Genomic DNA, 19,773 nt, shown 5'->3' on the forward strand with positions numbered 1-19,773 from the left:
TCCCCAGCTTTCACTTCTCTGTGGCCCTCAGCAAATGTTTTTTGCCCCCATGGGTCAGGTACTCACAGAAAAAAGGTTCCACATCCTTCCGGTGGCAAAGGTGAGAATATTGCTGAGAGAATGTGGTGGTGGTAGGAGTGGCACGGTGGCCAGAGAGAGGATGGGGTCTCACCATTCCTCTTCACCTTCCAGGAAACCAGAGCTAATTCCTCCTGGTACCCAACAGCTGATATTTCACTAGGGGAATGACAGGCAGTTTTTCAAAGTGAGCCTTTAAATTGTAAATCAGACACATTAATTATAATTTTAATATAACAAATGTTATTAAAAGCAGCAATTCAAAACCATAAATCTTTTCGAAGGTGCACAGGGTTATGATAAGGTCAGTTGGCAGTAATGCAGCTATTTTCAGGTGTGAATGAAATGCTGGGGTGTGGAGTCAGTGTGACCTTGCCAGGCCTTACACTGACCTCCAGGTGAGGAAGACACTGTCTCCCCCGCCCTGTCCTCCTCTTCAAGGCCAGAGCCTCTGGAGCTTGAGTAGAGGAGGTGCAGGTACACTGACAGGCTGTGTTCATCCTGCACTTTCTCAGAAGCCTGGAAGGCAGGCCTGGGAGGCTGCTGTGTTCTCTGGAGCCAGGCAGGAGGCACCTGGTTAGGCCTGGCCCCATACTTCAGGCGGTTGGGGGCTGCCTTCTCAGCTCCCCTTCCACCTGGCCCCAGTTGCGGGCTTCAGTGGCAGCAGCTGTGGAGCTGAGAAGGGAGAGAACTGGGCCCAACCAGCTTGTTCCTGCCTGGACCATGCTGGGAAGCAGAAGGAAGTGGGTGGGCTGTGTACAGGAGGTGAGGTCCCAGTTGAAAGGCACTGTTGGGGCTGAGGTTTGAGGCAAGGGGCATCTGAACTCTCTCAGGGACCCCCCTGAATGCCCACAGATGGGGAGGGGTCAGCCTAATGGAAAAACCAGCTCCAGGCCTGCTGCTCTCAGCTCATTGTTCACCCCCCTTCACCTTGCAGCCGGCAGCCTCCAAAACCCAGCCGAGCTGGAGGCCACAGCAGCAGTTGGCAAGGATGGACCCCCTCAGGTAACACCCCTCACCCCAGTCAAGGCACTTCTTTCCAATCAAGTGAGTCAGTTTCTAATACCTCTGGAAGCAGCAAAAATGAGGGGTCTCCTCCCCCTCCCATTTTTGGTCTCCCTCCAGGTGGGTCTGAGTTTTAATGTTGGTTCTAAGAACTCTATGTATATTCCCACTGACAAAGGCTTCCCTTTGAGGGGACTTAATGACTCAGGCCCTTTAAAAAAATCCCAACCTGCCCCAAAAGTGATTGTCAATTTCAGAACGGGGCAGGGGATAAGGAAGAGGGTATGATTCCCCCGTGCCTCCCTCTAGGGTCGCAGCTGGTTCATGGGCAGGTGCTGGATGTTCACATTGAGTTGTAGCACGTGGCCCCCAGAAGAGGCCCAAGGAAAAGCCAAGGGCAGGAGCCACGCTGGCACCCTAAGGAATGTGTGGCTGTGTGTGTGTGTCTGTGTCTGTGTGTGTGTGGTGTGTGTACACCTGGAGGCCGGGGCCCGTGTGTGTGCCTGGAGGTGAAAGCACACATGCAGATGGAAGCTTCTGTGTGGGGGGGTGAGTCTGGGGGGGGGAGGCAGAGGAGACAGTCTGAGGTGTAGCAGGACACGGCTTCCTTTCCTCCAGCCTCAGGTTTGCGAGGCCAGGCCCAGCTCCATGGTAACAGAGAGGGATATGGCCAGGGGAGGGAACACGGGTCTCAGAAGCTGACGCCTGCAGCCTGCACTCGGCCTTAATAACTGGGCTCTGGTGCTGGTGCCTTCGGAAGCAGAGGCCGAGTCTCCTCACGCCTCAGATCCTGAGGGTCCCAGGGCCTCTGCCACACAGGCTTTCCAGAGGCATTCTCTCTCCCACCCTCACCACCTCTTCCCAAGGGCAGAAGGAGAGGCAGGAAAGTGAGAGGGAAAGGCTCCTCAAGGCATCCTCTTACCCACCTTCACCCAGTCTTTCTCAAAGGTTTCTGTTCTCATGATGTGGTCCCTGGGATGGGTCAGGTGTAAGGATGTCCAGTGGAGGGTTGGGTGTGTAAACACACACACCCAAAAGGGGAAGGAAAGGTAAAGGGACGCACTGGGGACAAAGACTCGGGCCTCAGGAACAGCCCACAGAGCCAGCAGGACACTAATTCAGAGGAACAGGTAAACAGTTTTGAGGGAGTGTGTGGAGACACTGAGAAGTAGCCAGCGGGACCTCAGAGACACAGGCAAAGAGGTGGTGAGCCTGAGGGGGCCGGAGAGCAGAACAGGCACAGCGGAGGCAAAGCCCTGGCAGGCAGGCGGGCAGGCAGGGCTCTGGCCAGGCACTTGCAGCTCCGTCTTGCTTCCCTCCCCCACCCCAGCCTGGAGAGAACTGGGGAGCCTGTGGCTTCCGCTGTCTCTCCTTTGGTTTCCAGGACTGCTGGCATCCTTTAGGGACTGGTCAGTAAGGGGTAGTCCCTTCCCACTCCACCAGGTACTGAACCTTGCCCTCAGGCGTGACCCTCCGAGCCAGCACTTGGTACTTCTCCCCACAGGCTAACCGCCCGGCTGCGCCAAAATAGTTGGTGATGGATGACTTGAGGTGGGACAAGGACGAGTCATCTTCACTGATGCTCTCGAACGTGTGGCTGTCGATGCCCTCGTCGGGCCGCTCAGGGCCTGAGGCCCCCTCTGCGCTGCTGTCGGAGGGGCAGCGTCCACCCAGCTCGGCCGCCCGCCGCTTTGCCCGCAGTGGCATGTACGCTTTGGCTGCCAGCTTCCTCTTGCGGCTGCCCACTGTCCGTCTGTATCGGAAGGGGAGGAGGACGACGACGGGAATGAAACGGGATTATCCCACCAAGTCCCTGTCCCTGAGCACTCCGGGCACCAGGCCCTGGGCACCGATGATCCCCCTGGATCCCTACAACAGCCCTGAGGAGGCTCCAGAGGAGAAACCACCAGCCGGGGAGTGGCAGAGCCCGGATTCAAACCTAGGCATGTCCAGCTCTAAAACCGTGTTTCTTATGCTGAGGAGCTCAGTGTGGCCTGAGTCCAGGAGCACCATGCTGGTCCTTCCTGCAGCCGTGCAGTGCAGAGGCCCTGCTTACTCTGCCTAGTCGGTCACCTGGACTCACTGTAGCCGGAGGCGTCACGCAGGGGTAGGGATGGGGAGGCAGACATGTGTCCCCTTTCCTCCCCTCTCCCCTCCACAGGGGCAGAAAGAGGCGGAGCGGGGGAAAGAAACACACACACAAAAGAAGAGGTACACAGTCACAGATACTTAGGAACAAACCAAGACCCAAAGAGCTAGTGAGAACCGAAGAGAGAAAAGAAAATACAGAGGCAACAGCAGAGAAAGACAGAGATGTTTGGAGACAAGACACGTTTCAATGGGCATTACATCGATACTTTAAATTCTACTTTTTGCAAGGGCCTCAAGTATCCTAAATACAGTTAAAAGAGCCTCAGTTAAAAAGTTGTCTGTGTGCTTTGCAGCACCACCCTCCCTTTGCTGCTGAGGACCGGCTGTTGCCAAGCAGGCTGTACCCTTAGCTAGGCCTCCAGGGATTTCTGTGCCCTCTCCTAGTCCTTATACTTTGCAGGATGCCATTTCCCCTCTCCCAGGCTCTTTTCCTTAAAGACCCACAAGACAGACACCAGGTTCAGACAGCCAAGAACCAGGGTCAGGGGACCCTGCAGTCAGAGGCACAGACATTGCAAAATCATGGCAAGCAGAGGCCAAGAACCCCAGAATGGAAGAACCCTGGATCTGAAACTGCCCAGCAAGAGGTGTCACACAACCTGTAGCAGGCTAAGAGGAGCAGCCCGAATGCCCATAACTCAGAACCGGAGGGTCCCAGACCCTCACACACTTAAGGGCGGCCAGGTCCTGAGACTCAGATACACAGAGTGAGCCACACATCCCAAAGGGGGTTGGGGGTTCCGGGGGGAGCGATGGAACTTGAATCCATCGTGCTGGGAAGCTAACCTGGAGTCGTAGGAAAGGCTGGTGGAGGCGGAGCCAGAGGTGCTGGCAGCATCAGTGGAGTCCACGTCGGAGAAGAAGGTCTGGCCTGAGCTGGCACTAAGAGGGAGGAGAGGGTGAGCCAGCCGCTGATCCTCAGCGCCCCTTGGGACCTCCCCGTCGTCTCCTGGTCCCTCTCACATGCATCCTTCGTCCCAGCCGAAGCCACCTTCCCACTGAGCTTCCCGCCACCACAGCTGCAGTGGCACCTCCTCTCTCCTGAACATTTCCTACCCATCCAGCCTTCAGAGTCCAAGGAGTCACAAAAGCCTTCCCTGACCACCCTCCCCTGGCATTGACATAAGCACTGTGACAGTCATTAGAGATGATAATCACCATGATCCCAGACACTCGTGCAACACCTTACAGGCCGGGAGTGCTTTCGTGTACAGGATTTTGAGTCTCATAACAACCACGCAGGAACAGGTGAGGAGGTTCAGAGAGGTTAAAGAATTTTGCTAACGTTACACAGATGGCAATTGGTAAGTAGGGGCTGGAGCCCAGGCCTGACTGACTGAAGCCCTTGCTCTCTCCTCCATGCCCACAGGAAAGCACGAAACGACCTTTAATAGTTCTGGAAATAAAACGATGGATGCAGCCCCTCCCCTTGGGTGTACCAAGCATGAGGCTCTGTGGGAATACACAAGGAGCATCCGCCACAGCCTGGGGAGGGTTAGAGAAGGCTCCCTGCAGGAACGTGAATGTGGGGTGATCACAGCAATTTTGGTGTCAGGCGTGAGGCAAGGAGAAGTGGGAGAGGTAGGGAGGGCCGGGCTAGGCAGGCCTTGAGCGCTGCCCTGCGGAGCTGTCCCTGGGAGCCCTGCAGGCTTACAGCATGGGTGTTAGGCTGCCCTAATGCAGACAGACCTTTCAGGCAGCCTTCTGCAATGCGGACCCTTTAACTCAGTGACCCCAAGGGAGCTTCCCTTCCCTCCAAAGGCTCTCTGCTTCACATCTTCCATAGCTAGAGGAATGGTGGTCTCCCTGCTTGGTTCCATCCCAGTCTCCAGAGCAGACCTCTCTGCCGGGTCCCTCATTGTTACCTTTTTAAACTCTGTATCTCATCCAGCGTGAAGTCAAATATGCTGGCTAGGTGGTGGTTGGTGCTCCAGGCCGAGGTAAAGTCACTCTGTGGACACAGGAAGGAGGGGCGGTCAGCCGGCAAGCATCACTTCCACCTTCCACAGCACCCTCCTCCCCGCTGAGGGCCGCACAGGCTGCACGGGGCCAGCTGGCCTTCTGAGGGTCAGACTTGTCCCTTCCTCTTTTTTCCAGTCCTGACCAGGGAGCCAGGTCATGTCAGTTCTAGTCCTGGCTCTGTCTCTGGCCGGTTGTCTGACTGTTCCATCTCTTGGGCTTGAGTTACCTCAACTGCAAAAGGTGGGTAATAACCCCTTCTGAGCTTCACTCTTAAGAGGTGTCAGGGAGCGTGGCAGAATGGAATGACAGTTGTGAAGGTGCCTTATAAATGGTCCATTGGAGACATGGCTAATGTTACTGCCCACAGCGAGGGCTTCAGTGAGGATGCAGGGCTACTGAAGAAGGCAAGAATGCTCTGGAGCCCTGGTTCTGGGCTGGGCTCTGCCACTGCCTGAGGTGTGACCTCAGGAGGGTCACTGCCCTCCTGGGCCCTCAGTTTCCCCACCTGGACAGTGGAGGCAAGGATATTACCTGCCCTTGCCCAGCCCCGCTCTGGGTTCTTGGGAGAACTTGGGGAGATGGAGGAGGAGTCTCGCAGTGCCTGGCCCTTCCTTGTTTAACCAGCTGTAAAAGGATCCTTTCGGGGACGTGGGAGAGTCCCCTGGGCCTGGGGGACTTAGTTTTCTGCACAGGAATCCCTAGTATGTGCTGACCCTGAGTGTGAAAGTGGAGAGTGAGAAAACGAGAAACTAACACTGGGGATAGCATCTTCCAGCAAAAACTTTGATCTTTTTCTTCTATAAACTCGCCTTTTCTGCTGCTGGAAATCATGAGGCAACAAACTGTGGAGACAGAAAAGGGAAAGGGTGGCCCAGTCAGAGCCTGAAGGCCCAGAGGGTGGCCCCGAGGGAGGAGTGGGTGAGCAGGGGTGGGGTCACAGCATGGGAGGGGGCACAGGCTCTCCTTTACAAGGAGACCTGGAGAGGCGGGGGGGGGGGGGGTCCTCTGGGGCAGCAGGTGTGCGAGGGTGGCGGGGTATAGTGGGCAGGCAGGAGAGGAGGTACTTCTCCTGCCTCGGGCATCCAGGTGCTCTGCCCCTCACCCCCCATGCCAGGAAGAGGGGGCTGGGCTCAGCCGGGAGCGCTAGGGACCCCTTACACACTGACTGCCCCTTGACCTCTGCCTCAGCCCTAAGCCAGCAAGACTGGGTCCCGTGATCTGGCTTTCCCTCCAAGCAAGGCCACAAGGGGCTGTGGCTGAAGGAGCGGGAACGTGGTATCAGGTCCCGGCTCAGCCACTGACTGGCCGGTTCAGGGTGCCTCCAGCTGGGACTAACTGGCTGGAGGCCTGCCTTGATCACTTGGATGCCACCACACAGCCCATCGGAGAGGGCTGCAGCTGGAGCCGGGAGCAGAGGACCCGAGGTCGGCTGCGGCCCCGGCCCAAGGGCCCCAGGCACTGACCCAGGCTTGCTCTTTCCTCTCTTACGCAGCTCAGAGGCGCCGTTCTCAGTGGGCACCAGGCCCTTGTCGGGCAGCAGCTTCCCGGGGGGGTTGGGCGGGACGCGGATGCGCAGGCGGAAGATGCACTTCTTCTTCTTGATCTCCTTGCCACAGAGGAACCTGGGGGTGGGCAGGGAGAGGAGAAAGCTCTGGAGCCTGTCCGTCCATCCTCCTGGGGAGGAGAGTCAAGTGTTAAAACCTCCCTCTCTGCCTCCCCGGACCCAGAGTGGCCCGTGGAGACACTGATTCCTCGAAGCCTGTGGGATCAGGGGCTCCAGGTGGCGGCCGAGAACGCAGCCGGCGGCTCGTCCCCGTGCTTCCTTGTCTTGTGTGTGGCTCTTGCTGCTCCTCCCTTTTCTTCTCTGCCTCAACCAGCCCCAAGGCCTCTGCCTACAGGAAGCCCTCTGCCTACAGGAAGCCCTCCTCCAGCTCCCCGTGGAACCCTGTGGTCAAAACACTGCATTCCACACCACTCTGTTCTCTGCTCTCCCCAAGGAGACTGAAAGCACCTCCAGGCACTTCCCTCACCCTTTCATCACTGGCTGAGCTGCCATGAGGCTGCAGAGGTGACTTAGCCACAGTCCTACCCTCAGGAGACCGTCCACAGAGAGGTCAGGAGGCCCCACGTGCTCAAGTAGAGGGCTGTGTCTGGGCCCCAAACCGTGACAAGATGAAAGAGAGAGTGGATAGTTCTGTCTAGAGATGTCTGGGGAGGTTTCACAGAAGCAGGGACCGTGTCTTATTCACAGTGTCCTCAGTACCTACACAGGGCTGACACAGAGCAGTTCAATAAATAGTCATTGATGGAACAAATGAATGAAAGGCATCAAAGAGCATCCTAGGTGAAGAAAGAGTGTGAGCAAAAGCACTGAGTAGGAAAGCAAAGGGTTCAGGATGGCTGACGCCCAGAATAAATAAAGCAAAGAGTCCGTGGCAGAAGGTATGGGCAGGGTCTGATCATAAGAGGCCTTGAATGCCATGCTAAGGAGCTTGGGCATTCTCCGTGGTAGTAGCGAGGGGCATGCCAGCCGTGTGTTCTGAGAAGAACTCAGCAGTGTGGATGGGCAGACATGGGCTGGGGACAGGTGATGAATCCATGCTTCAGTGCCTGGCCCAGAACCATAGATGGCTAGTGCAGGGGAGACCTCAGACAGCAGGGGGCCCTCAGAGAGCAGGGGTTTCAGCCCCCTATGGAGCTGAGTCCAGTATCAAAATGTGTCTGGCTGCTGGAGTGGTCAGGGGAGGCATCCCAAATGAAGTGGGTGCTCCCTGATCTTGAAGGACGGGTAATATTCATATAGTCAAAGAGAAATGGAGGGAGACCCAGGTGGGAGCATAGCTTGTGCAAAGGTTATGAGGTAGGAAGACGCTTTAACTGAAATCCAACCTGTCGGGGGGCCCACAGCACTCCCTCCCTTCCCTGCACGCACCGGCTTTTGTAACTGTTCAGAGCATTGAGGAGATGCGGTCCTCGGTCCGTCACGGGGGTGCTGGTGAGCTACGGGGGAGCAGGGCAGAGGACAGTCAGACCTGGCGCATGGCATCTGAGAAGACCTCAGCCCCTGTCCCCACCCTCCCCTCAATCTCCTGATGCCCCGAGTCCTCCAGGCGAGGACTACTGACTTGTTCCATGATCTCAGACAAGTCTTTTCACCTCTGAGCTCACGTCCCCATCTGTAAATGAGGAGCGTAACTCCTGTCCTAAATGTATCAAGAGCTTTAAAAATGTCCATGCCCTTGACCCAGTAATGCTGCTCCGTGGAACCCGTCATACAGACATGACACACAAATAATGCTTTATGTACAAAAAAGTTCACCGCATCATTTTCCTAATGGTGGGAAAGAAACTACATGCCCAACAGGAAAGAAACAAGCAAGTAAACTATGGTGGAAACCATGCAGCCATGAAAAATGTTGATTAAAAACTCATAACATGGAAAAGTATTTATGATATAATGTAAACTGAAAAAAAAGACTTAAAATTGTATATACTGTCTGTTTTGTATACAGATTCATTTGTATTATTTTTTAGATTCTACATACAAGTGACATAATATTTGTCTGACCTATTTCACTTAGTATAATATTCTCTAGGTCCATTCATGTTGCTGCAAATGGTAATATTTCATTCTTTTTATGGCTGAGTAATACTCCATTGTATATATACACCACATCTTCTTAAACCAATCATCTATTGATGGGAAATTGGGTTGTTTCCATGTCTTGGCTATTGTAAATAGTGCTATGACCATTGGGGGTGCAGGTGTCTTTTCGAATTAGAGTTTTCATCTTTCCTGAATATATGCCCAGGAGTGGGCTTACTGGATCATATGGTAGCTCTATTTTTAGTTTTCTAAGGAACTTACATTCTGTTTTCTATAGTGGCTGCACCAATTTACATTCCCACAAACTTATGGTTACCAAAGAGGAAAAGGAGGGGGAAGGGATAAATTAGAGGAGTATGGGATTAACAGATACACACTACTATACATAAAATAGATAAACAACAAGGATTTACTGTATAGCACAGGGCACTATATTCAATACCTTGTAATAACCTATAATGGAAAATAATCTGGATAAAATATGTGTGTGTGTATGTATACACACACACACACACACATATATGACTGAATCACTGCTGTATGCCTCAAACTAACATAATATTGTAAATCAACTATACTTCAATAAAAAATTGTAAATACCGTGTATCTAAGCCCTATAAAAAGAAAAATAGACGTAAATGAGAGGATTGAACTCTGTGCACCTATGTGTGTTAGCAGTGGATGTTTCTGAGTGGTGAGATGCAGGAGTATGGATGGTTTTCTTTTAAGTGTACTTTCTTATACTTTTTGGTACTTTGAAAATTTTCTACCAGGAGCATGTATGATTTTTTTTTTTAATAAATCAGGAAAAAATTATTTAAAAATCCCAGCTCTACCTATCTTTTAGGGCTTTATAATATGTATGCCTTTTGTAAATTATCAAACACTGTAAATGAAGATGTTACTATATGAAGAACTTCTGCCGAGCATAAAAGTTACTTTAAAAAAAAAAAGCCCTATTTCACTAAAGGATTTGGGGCAGTCAGCAGAGATGACTCACTCTGGATGTGGTGGAGAGGATTCAGAGGGTGTCATTAAAGGGTGCATGGCCCTGCCGTGGAAGTGGTTGGGGAAGCCCTGGCTCAGCTCTCCACCTCTGACATCCTGAAAGTCTCTGGTTTGTGACTTCACTCCGTGAATCCAAGTTCCCAGACCCCTGGTGATCTCTTCTGCTATTCAGAGTACGACCGGCAGAGGGCAGGCCCACTTCACTTTCCATCCTAGCCAGGTAATCTGGAGTGGGTCACACAGCTCTGTAGGGAGATCTCCTCCAGCCAGACTCGACCCCCAGCTCCCTACAGCTGAGCTGGTGAGCCCTAACCCACCCACTACCAAAGCCTGGGTTAGGAAGCTCCTTGCAGGGAACAGGCTCAGACGCCTGGACTCAGAGATGCAACGGCTCAAAGGCTCTGGGTCTTTGTCCCCACTCAGCAGCCCTCACGGACAGCCAGCGTTCCTGAAGAACTGTGCTCAGAGACCCAGATCCTAGTGCGGCGCCGTGTGGCCCTGGGCAAACATCTCACCTCTCTGGACTTAGGGAACCCCACTGTGGAACGGATTCTCGCCATTCTGACGTCCCACGGTCTTGCATACCTTGCCAAGCTGCAGGAGCTCCCAGTGGTGGTTGACAAAGGCCAGAATCTCCTCAAAGTCAAAGTACTTCTTCTTGCTCTGCACCCCCAGGTTGTAGAGGGCCAGGTGAACCACATCGACCCTGGGCAAGGGTGCAAGGAGGCAGGCCCAGAGTGAGCTGGCAGCCTGTGCAGCCAGGGCTGGAGCATCCTGGGTCCAGGCTGAAGGGCAGGGGCAAGGCTGGGACCTGGTGGCTGGAAATGGAATTGTTCCCGGAGGGAGGAGGGAAGGGAGAAACTGGGAAGGGACAGGAGTGGGCCTGGGCCAAGCCCCACCCTCTCACCATCGCAGGGGCAACCTCTCGATGTACTCTGGGCCCTGGTTGCACACGGAGCAGAAAAACAGGTAGAACCTGTGGGTGGGTGAAAAGGGGGCCTGTGGTAGGAGGGGCTCTGACACCCGACCCTGGTCCAGTGCCCTCACCACCCACCCCACCCCACCCCCGCCCCGCTTTCCCAGAGTCAGCATTGTCTTCACTCCCTCTGGGGAGGGGATAAAGATGGGGCTGAACAGGGACCAAGAACTACTCCCCTACCCCTTCTAACCTGTACCTCAAACCCTTTCCCAAATATCACTGCCCTCGAGGGTGGCTGAGTTCAGAGTGAGCTGAACTAGGCTGGGCTGCAGGGACCACCCTCTTCCCCTCTGCCTGACACACACACACACACACACACACACACACACACACGCACTCAATCACAAACCACGTGAGACACCAACCAAGACACACACAGTATCCTGTTTGACACACATAAGCCTTCCACTAGCTTAGCCCCCTTGGTTAGAGGCCAGATCAAGTCATCCATTTCCCCCATTGCCTCCTCCAACAACCCCGGTCAGGGCTGGGGCAGGGCCTGTGTCTCTCCCCCTTCCCCAGACACTTGACGCGTCTGGGACTTAGGGAAGGTGGGGCTGCGACTGGGGATGTGGCCCAGAGTGTCCCGCTACTGGGAAGGCCTCCTTACCCTGAGCTGCCTCTGTAGACAGGGACACACTGTCCCAGCCCCCCACTGGGGGTCTAGGGCCTGGCAGGCAACCTGAAGGAGTTGCTGCAGCTGCTGCCCCCATCCCCCCACCTCGCCCCCAAGGCTGAGCCAGACCAGATTAGCACCTACCGGTCTCCGAACATCATGGGCTCATTGAGACACTGGGTGCAGGCCTCGTGGAACCACTGCCTGCACCGGTAACACTGCAGCATCCGCAGGTACCATCTGGAGAGCCAGAGGAGCCAGGGTCAGCCAGGCCCACACTCCCAGCCAGGGATCAGCCTCAGCAACCTTTCCCAACACAAACTCGCCCTCCAGCGGGGGAAAGGGAAGAGAACTCACAGTTACTGAGCACTGGGCTGTACCAGGGGAAGCCCTGGCAGCAGGGCTTAGGCTATATCATTCGATCTCACCATCTGGTCAAACACGGGCCGCTGACCACACTTTACAGGTGAGTCAGAGGTTAAACAGATTGTTCAAGGTCACTCAGGAGGCAAGTGGTGGATGGTGGCTCAAATCCTAGCCTTCCTGACTTCAAAGCCCACGCTCTTTGTGCCACACTGGAGCCCCCATCTCTGGTCTGTGCCTCACACACTGCTTCCCAAACACTACAGATGGGGAAAGGTTTGCCCTGGAGACTTCATGGGAGAATAAAGGCTCCTATAAGCCCCTCACCTGGTAATGTATTTACCCTATCACAACCATTCAACAACTACTCATTGAATAAGAATGAAAACCAAAAAGGTGCTTTCTTAATTAACAGTCAATGCTTTGTTCACACCTTGTCAGGTGTGGTCCTTGGACCACCTGCATCAGAATCACCTGGGGTCCAGGTTAAAATGCAGAAGATTCCTTGACCCGTTCCAGGCCTACTCAATCTTTGGGATAGCCCCTGGGAGACACACTTTTGACAATCACCCGAGCAACTCTGCCCAGTAAGCACTGAGAACCACCACCTCAATGCTGCAAAGGTCTCTATAAGCATTTCTCCATCTGTTATCCCAAAGGCCTCAACACCCACGGAAGGATGATGGGGCCGAGGTTATTAATCCCACTTGAGAGATGAAGTACTTCAAGTGATTTGCCCAAATCACCCGGCTAGGTCGTAAGCACAGCCTCCAGACCCCTAGTGCTTGTCAGCAGAACTTGGGGATGAGACTCAGGACTTCAGGGTGAACTGTAGGCTGTTTCCTGAGGGCAGAGGTTCCATCTCTCACTTCTGTGGTTCCTCCCACAGTGTTGGTGCAGTCAGCCCAAGGGAACAGGCTCAATCAGCCATGGCTGCATGGAGGCCCAGGCCACAAGGAAGAATCAGACTCCCATCCTACATATAGTCAGGGTAAGAACCCCCTCCACAGCGTCCCCAAGGTATTCCCCCCAACCCCTGCTTGCACACCTCCAGGGAAAAGGACCTTCATATCTCATCAGCAGCCTGTCTCATTGATTCTGGCAACGGAAAGCTTTATCTCAACGTCCATGCACCAACAGTAACAGCTCACAATTGTTCAAGTGCTTACCAAGAGCCAGGAACTGTGTGAGCCTTTACGTGAATGACCTAATTCACCCACCGCTCACAACCACCACGTCACGGGAAAACTATGATGAGAACTGAGGCTCAGGGGTAGCACAGCTCTAAGGGGCTGGTTGGACACTGGGGGCCAGTCTGGTAACCACTCTTCAATACTGCCTTCTTTTCCACGGTGCCCCAAGAAAACAACCGCCACTCCCCTGCACCCCGCTGCGGAGAGCGCTAGCCCTGTGCTCTCGAGCCCCGCGCGCGCTCAGGTGTCATCCCCGAGGCCTGAGGGAGGATACGGGCTCTTCCATGGGGGTCTGGCTCCCCCAGCCAGCCGCGCCTACCCCGCTTCCCTGGGGCCCCGCCCCTCGCCCCGCCCCTCGGGGAGGCCCCGCCCCGCCCCGCCCCGCCCCCGCGGCCTTACTCTCCCGGCCCGCCGCAGTAGCAGTAGCATTGCTGCTGGTTGGTGCGGTGGGGCGAGTCCCACTCCAGCTCCTCGGGCTGGTAGGACAGCACCATCTTCACAGCCTGCAGGGTCCTGGCGATGGCGCCCTTCTTCAGCGCGCCGCCTTTCTGCGGGAAGATGAGGGCCCGAGTTACCCGCGGGGGTCCCGGTTGGGCCACACGTGGCTCCCTATCAAGGCTAATGCCGACCAGGTGGAACAAGATATTCCAATGTAGTCAGAAACGCACAAAGCCTCTTCTCATCAATCCCAGATCCATCCTCTCTCTATCCCCAAGGAGCTGCATTTTCAATAATAGTAATAAGCACAACAGTAAAAGTAACAATAATAACCAACACATATTGAGAGTGGGCGCTTATATGGATTTTCTCTCTTAATAGTGATTTCTCACTATTTGTTGGGGGCCTCCTACTCTTGACACCAAACCTGTATCCATTTAAAGAGTACTTTTTTTTTTGGCCGCACAGCATGTGGCATCTTAATTCCCCCACCAGGGATCGAACCCGCACCCCCTGCATTGGAAGCGTGGAGTCTTAACCACTGGACCACCAGGGAAGTCCCCAAACCTGTATGCGTTTAACAGCCAAGGAAACAGGCTCAGGGAGGCTAAGGAACTGCACAAGGACATACAGCTGGTTAAGTGGCAGTCGCTGTCTGCCTCCAAAGCCAGGCTCTGTGACCAGGAGTGAGGCCCGAGCCCAGGGGGCCTCTGGGCTTCCAGACTGGAGGATGGGGAAAAGCAGGGTGGGAAGGATGGAGGGCTCACCCGCACAGCCAGCGCAAAGATGCAGCGTCGGCAGAACCAAGGTGTGAGCAGGGGCCGGTCGGCACTGCCCGCTATGGGGATGTGGCACTGCTGGTGGTAACCTATGGCAAAGGAGAGGGGGTGAGTGCCCACGAGGAAGCAGTCGCCCGAGGCCAGTCAGCCCAGAGGCGGCAGGCTGGGGAGGGCTGCGGCAAGTCCTAGGAGCTGTGTGCCTGCCAGCTGCCAGGGGACTGGCTGGTCATGCTCACCAGGCAGCCAGGCTGGTGTCCAAGCAGGCCACTAAGAGCCAGCATTGGCCCAGGGCGGGAAGCACCAAAGGTCTGGCTTCAGTCTCTGTGCCCCATCTCTCCTACCCATCCTCTCCACCCACGGGGGCTCCAAAGTGCATAACTTCTCTCACTTTCCAGAAGCCCCAGCTTTCCCCAAGGATCACCTCCCTGGGCCCTCATTCCCAGAGACTGGCCCCTTGTCACTCTGGAGCTCCAAAAGAAACAGGAAGCCAGCTAAGGCCCCAATGGTCTGAGGCGACGCAGGTCCCGAGCCAGCGGGGAATGGGGACCCACAGGTCTGGGCCTTCTCCATGCCCTGCTCATCACACTCACCCAGGCCACACTTCCCACAGATGAGGATCTCATTCAGTGGTCCTGATGTCTTCCCCAGGCAGATGTTACACTTGGGTTCCTCTCCTGGAACACCAGCTGAAAGAAAGGGGCCCTCTAGGGTCAGGTCGGGCTCACAGGAAACAGCAGTTTTAAAATTACATTCCAGGTCCTGAGCCTCTACTGAGTGCTGGGCCCCATAGGCCAACTCACTGAATCTCCCCAACCAGTCTGAGCTGCCTACTACCATTAGCCCATTCTAAAGATGGGGAAATTGAGGCTCGGAGAGGTTAAGTCCCATGCTCAGCTGGTAAGTAGGAGGGGGGGGATTCAAACCCGCAGCTGTCTGACATCACATTATTTGTCCTTTTCACCGTGTCATGCTGCCTCTCCTGCTTAATTTAACTTGATTTGTTAAAGTTTTTTATGTTAAATAATTTTTTAAAAAATTTTATTATGGAATAACAGAATGTTATAATGAAACGCCACGTTCTTATCAACAATCATGAACTCACAGCCAATCTTGTTTTGACTATATTCCCACTCACTTCCCCCCTCCTGTATTAAATATTTCAGTACATATCGCTGAAAATTCAGGACTCTAAAAAAAAAATAACTTCAGCACCTTTATTGCACCTAAAAATTAAATTCTTAATATCAACAAATTCAGTTAGTGTTCACATATTCAATTGTCTCCAAAAAGTCATAACAATTTTAAGTTTGATCAATTGCTTTTAATCTACAGTTTCCCTCTCCATCTCTCTTTTCTTTTCCTTTGCAATTTGGCGTTGCTGAAGAAGAAATATGTATTTATGACTGAAGGGTTTGAGTGAATAAAGTAAGATACATTTTGATGTGTGTTTCTGTCTCATTTCCCCTAGCAGACAGAAAGTTCTGTAAGGGCAGAAAAGGTATCTGTTCATCTCTGTGTCCCCAGGACCTCTTATGGGGTGTGGCACATAACACGTATTCAAGACATGTTTGTTGAGTAAATGATGTCTTGCCTCTTATCCCTGAATATGCTCCCAGGAAGGCGGGACCCACTGTGGGTCGCAGTAAGTCTTCACTGGCTTAATGAAGTGACGGATCAGTAACTATAGTGTGCTCAGCCTTATGCTCTAATCTTGGGCGACCCCAGAGGGCTGCTGTCCTACCTGTGATGAGCAGTGATCTGGCTGGGGAGCCACACGGTGAGCACTGCAGCACCTCCTTGGTGCCTGGCACACAGTGGGCCTTCTATTCATGGTGTGCTACTTCGATCCATGGTTTGGACTGTCTTTCCTCACCAGCCGGCTCCTTCTGCTTTGAAAAAGAAGGTAGCCCAGGAGAGGAGACCCTCGTTGCTTTGGATTTTTAAATAATACCTTTAGGGTGAGAGGGGCTTGGAGAAGCATCAGCCTGTATTAGCCACAACGTCTTGGAGAAAAAGGCAGTTTGGAAGCTCGACTAACTGGCTGGGTTCTGTGGCCTCTGCTTGGCAGGCTCTTGAAATCATCTCTTACGGTAACAAATTCTTCAGAAACAGCCTCCCTGTAACTCAGCAGCACTGGGCTAAGCATTTGACCACACTGTGAGGCCAGTACGTTCAGTCTCCTTTTCCTCAGATGAAGAAACAGGCTCACAGAGGTTATGTCACTCACCCAAAGATACGCAGCAGTAAGTGGCAGAGCTAGAATATCTTGGTCCGAGGAATACTGGACCCTAAAACCTGCCTCTTCCCCACATACCGCCATGTCGGTTCTCCTGTTAGAGCATAAATGGCAAAAAAAAAAAAGTCTCTTCTCTCACGGTAACTCTGACTGGTAGTGGCTGCTTGGAGCTCCATGTTGAAAATATACAAGTGTTGTGATTGATTAGTGATGTCTGTCATGTACATGGCAAGGAAGAAAGGTGGCAAGAATGCCCCCAATCTGTCATCTCTGTAAGACAGTATCAGCTCTCTGAGGGCAGGGATGGTACCCAACCCAGCTACCTTTCAACTCTGAAAACTGGTCTAGCTCCATCCCGGTAAGTCCATCATCACCTTGCCTGGTTCATATCTGCTTGTTTGGTCTTTCCCCCATGAAGAAAGCTGCCTCCCTCGTTTTCTTACCATGCTGATAGGGGACACTGTGCTTATATCGAAAGGTGACAATTCTGATTGCCCGGGCCCTTCCCTGTTCCCTAGCCCCAGAGTGACCCAGAGCTTTGGGCAGCAAGGAAGCAAACACAGGCCTGGGACCCAACCCTGCTCTCCCAGCACCTCCCTGGGCCACTTTCTCCATCTGCCTGCCTCCCGCATGAAGTAGGAGTGTACTCAAGGGGATGACAGATGTCACAAGTGTGTTTCCACATAAATGTACAGCCGGTAATCCGATCAGCATCTCAGGTGCGCCTGGGGCTCCAAGGACAAGGCCAGGTGCCAGAAGTTAGAGACAGAAGGAGAGAAGGAAAAAATGGAGGGAGAGGCGGAGAGAGGATCGGGGATTGGGCTGTGGGGGGGGTGGGGGTGGTGGTGCCTGAAATCACAGGAATACTCACCATGCTGTATGTCCTTCCACAAGACCCAGTATTTGGAGTTATCTTCAAAAGTTACAAGGCAGCTCTGCTTAGAACTGCTGACCTGGGGCAGAGAGAGGGAGGGGCAGTGTGAGACAGTAGCTGGGGAAAAGCCACTTGAACACGGTCTTCCTCTCCCATTTCTGTTCCCACAGGTCAGAGGCTTTAGACCTCTCCTTGTGCTGCAGAAAGGAGAGCCAGGCTAGAAGGGGAAGGAGGATGGCAGTTCAGGAGGTACTGCACACCCACTCACTGGAGTTGTGCAGTCAGGGACTGGGGGACGGCAACTTGGCGGGAACGCCAAGGACAGAACAGGCCAGGTGATCGTTTGTGATCCTCTCCAACCTGATTTTATTTTGTTTTGTAGGCTCACAGAGCACTTTTCTAAAGATGTTGGCCCTAAGGATGGCACCTGCTTTTGCAGGGTCCGCCTCCTTCCACTTTCAGTTTGGAGCATAAGAACAAGGCGGGAATTTCCCAGCAGTCTCCCAGCCTCCATCACTGGTCTGAGGCCAAGACCAGAGGATGAGCAGAGAGATGCTGAGCCTGGGAACTGGGGCCAGGAAGGAAAGGTTTACCCTCTTGATCTTCCCGAGATAATACAGTCCATCTGTCCACCGGCACAGCACATACTGGCCCTCTGTCAGCTTGGACATCAGGTCTTTGAAGTTGTTCTTGGCTTTTGCCAGGGCCCCCTTGTTGGGGAGGTGGCTGGTGGCACCATAGGAGTCCCGAGTCCCTGGGTCCAGACCTCGACTCTCCATCAGCTTCCACTGACACTGGAAGAGAAAGAGAAAGGGGTTTTTACTCCTTACTTCAGGAGAAGGGGAAGGAAGGAAAGAAACAACCATTTATGTAACCCGTGCTATGTGCCAGATGCTTTTATCATCTCACTGGATCCTGCTGACAACGCTGTGAGGGAGGCATTATTATTCCCATTTTACCAGTCAGGAAACTGAGGTTTGGCAAGGGGAAGTGGCTATGGGGTCAGAGGCAGAGTCATGGTCCATAATCGGGCGAGCTGATTCTAAGTCCTGCTCTCTCCCCACCCATACCATGCAGCCTTCTAAATAGAAAGGCTCTCTCAACCAACCACGGAGCAAAATCTCCCTGCCCAGTGGGGCCTGAACCTCACTCCCTGGCTTCACAGCCAGAGGTTTTATCCCTAAAGCAAACATACTCTGTGTTCTCTGAGTGGAGGACCTTCTCCAGGGGAGCAGCGGGAAGTTCTCAGACCCCTGACCCCTACCCTGAGAGCTGGCCAGAGAAAACTCACCTGGAGAGGGAAACTCCTGGGTGGCTTGTGAACTGGTATAGACTTGGCCATCTGTGTCTTCTGCAATCTCCTTTTCTGTTCTCAATTATGGGTTGATTTAATGGACACCAATTCTGGGACACTTAAACTCACTTATGCTTTTACTCAGATGCAAACCGGCTCCAAGCAGTGAAGTCATTGCCATGCCAACCTCTCCACATCTGTCTTTCACCGTCCTACAAATGTGCTGCTCCCATTGCCTTCGCTGCTTCCTGCTAATGGTACTACTATGGTCCCCAGACCCCCAAGCATCTTAGACTTCTCCAACCGATGAGCTGCCACAGCAGCCAAGCACAGCGACTTCTGGCAGCCCTACTCCTCTTTTCCATCCCCCTGTCCTGGTCTGAGTTCAGGCCTCACCTTGCCTGGGCCATTCATTCATTCAAGAGCTGTTTCCTGAGCCTCGTGCTCACTCACCTATGCTGGGCACCTGGGATTCGGAATGGAACCACCAGCGCCCAGTGCTGAACAGGCCACTCCCTGTTTCCTGCCTCCCCACCAGACTCTTCCCCAGGGCCCTCAATTCCCATCTTCTTCTTCTCCCAGAAACCTTCTGTGGCTCCCCAGTACCTTCAATGGCATTCAAAGCACCCCCCACGGCCCCCTCCTCCTCAATCTGGGCTCACCTGGCTCCAGGCCCCTCCACAGACTCTCCACTAAGCCAAAAACACAGCATCCCTCTGTTCCCTGCACCCGCTACTCTGGTGCCCTCCTTCTCTGCCAAGGCGCTGGGCACCTGGTGTTATGATTACCTGTAGACAGGGAGAGAGTCCTGTGTTTTTCCCTGTAAGTGTGTGTGTGCTCCTGTGAGACTGTGTTTGATGTCTACAGCCTTATGTCAGTGAGCATATGAAATGGAATACATGTGTGTGCATGTCAAGGGCCCTGGGGCAGGCAGGGCCTTGCTGGGGTCTTCACTCTCCAGATGGTGGCGCGGCCACGTCCCCTCTTGCCTCCCCCTCTCCCGCCCCCGCCCCTCCCCCCCATTCCTCTCTTTTCTCCAGGGCAGAGTGCGCAGGCACCGGGCAGGGTGTGCAGTCCAAATCTCTGCCTTCTCCCTGCCACCTGGCTCCCGGGCGCTGCAAGGTCCCTGCCCGCCGGGCCTGGGGCCCGGGCCCGCGGCAGGTTCACAAACTGACACTTCCTCCCCCGCC

General features: G+C 53.8%; 1 protein-coding gene across 11 annotated transcripts in view; it reads right to left on the reverse strand.

The window, feature by feature from the left end:
* PHF19 (PHD finger protein 19) overlaps positions 1-19,537 on the reverse strand; it is a 23,415-nt gene extending 3,878 nt beyond the window's left edge. Inside the window, exons 1-16 of one of the 11 annotated variants that reach the window (XM_029202648.1) lie at positions 19,246-19,537; positions 18,581-18,655; positions 17,883-18,083; positions 17,287-17,368; positions 14,770-14,865; positions 14,168-14,268; positions 13,362-13,510; positions 11,551-11,646; positions 10,719-10,787; positions 10,397-10,517; positions 8,129-8,196; positions 6,660-6,818; positions 5,951-6,038; positions 5,100-5,185; positions 4,021-4,116; positions 67-2,836 (exon numbers count right to left, since the gene is read on the reverse strand). In XM_029202648.1, the coding sequence (XP_029058481.1) occupies positions 2,494-2,836; positions 4,021-4,116; positions 5,100-5,185; positions 5,951-6,038; positions 6,660-6,818; positions 8,129-8,196; positions 10,397-10,517; positions 10,719-10,787; positions 11,551-11,646; positions 13,362-13,510; positions 14,168-14,268; positions 14,770-14,865; positions 17,287-17,368; positions 17,883-18,083; positions 18,581-18,631 (1,806 nt within the window). In that variant the 5' untranslated portion in view covers positions 18,632-18,655; positions 19,246-19,537 and the 3' untranslated portion in view covers positions 67-2,493. Of the gene's footprint in view, positions 1-66; positions 2,837-4,020; positions 4,117-5,099; positions 5,186-5,246; positions 6,039-6,659; positions 6,819-8,128; positions 8,197-10,396; positions 10,518-10,718; positions 10,788-11,550; positions 11,647-13,361; positions 13,511-14,167; positions 14,269-14,769; positions 14,866-15,920; positions 16,069-17,286; positions 17,369-17,882 lie in introns of those variants that run through there. The other 10 variants (XM_029202651.1, XM_029202649.1, XM_029202647.1 and 7 more) reach the window with 10 other exon arrangements.
* Between the last annotated feature and the right edge of the window lie 236 nt (positions 19,538-19,773).

The sequence above is a fragment of the Monodon monoceros genome, unplaced genomic scaffold, assembly GCF_005190385.1.
Source record: "Monodon monoceros isolate NGI ecotype Baffin Bay Population unplaced genomic scaffold, NGI_Narwhal_1 Super_Scaffold_5, whole genome shotgun sequence".
Lineage (NCBI taxonomy): Eukaryota > Metazoa > Chordata > Mammalia > Artiodactyla > Monodontidae > Monodon > Monodon monoceros.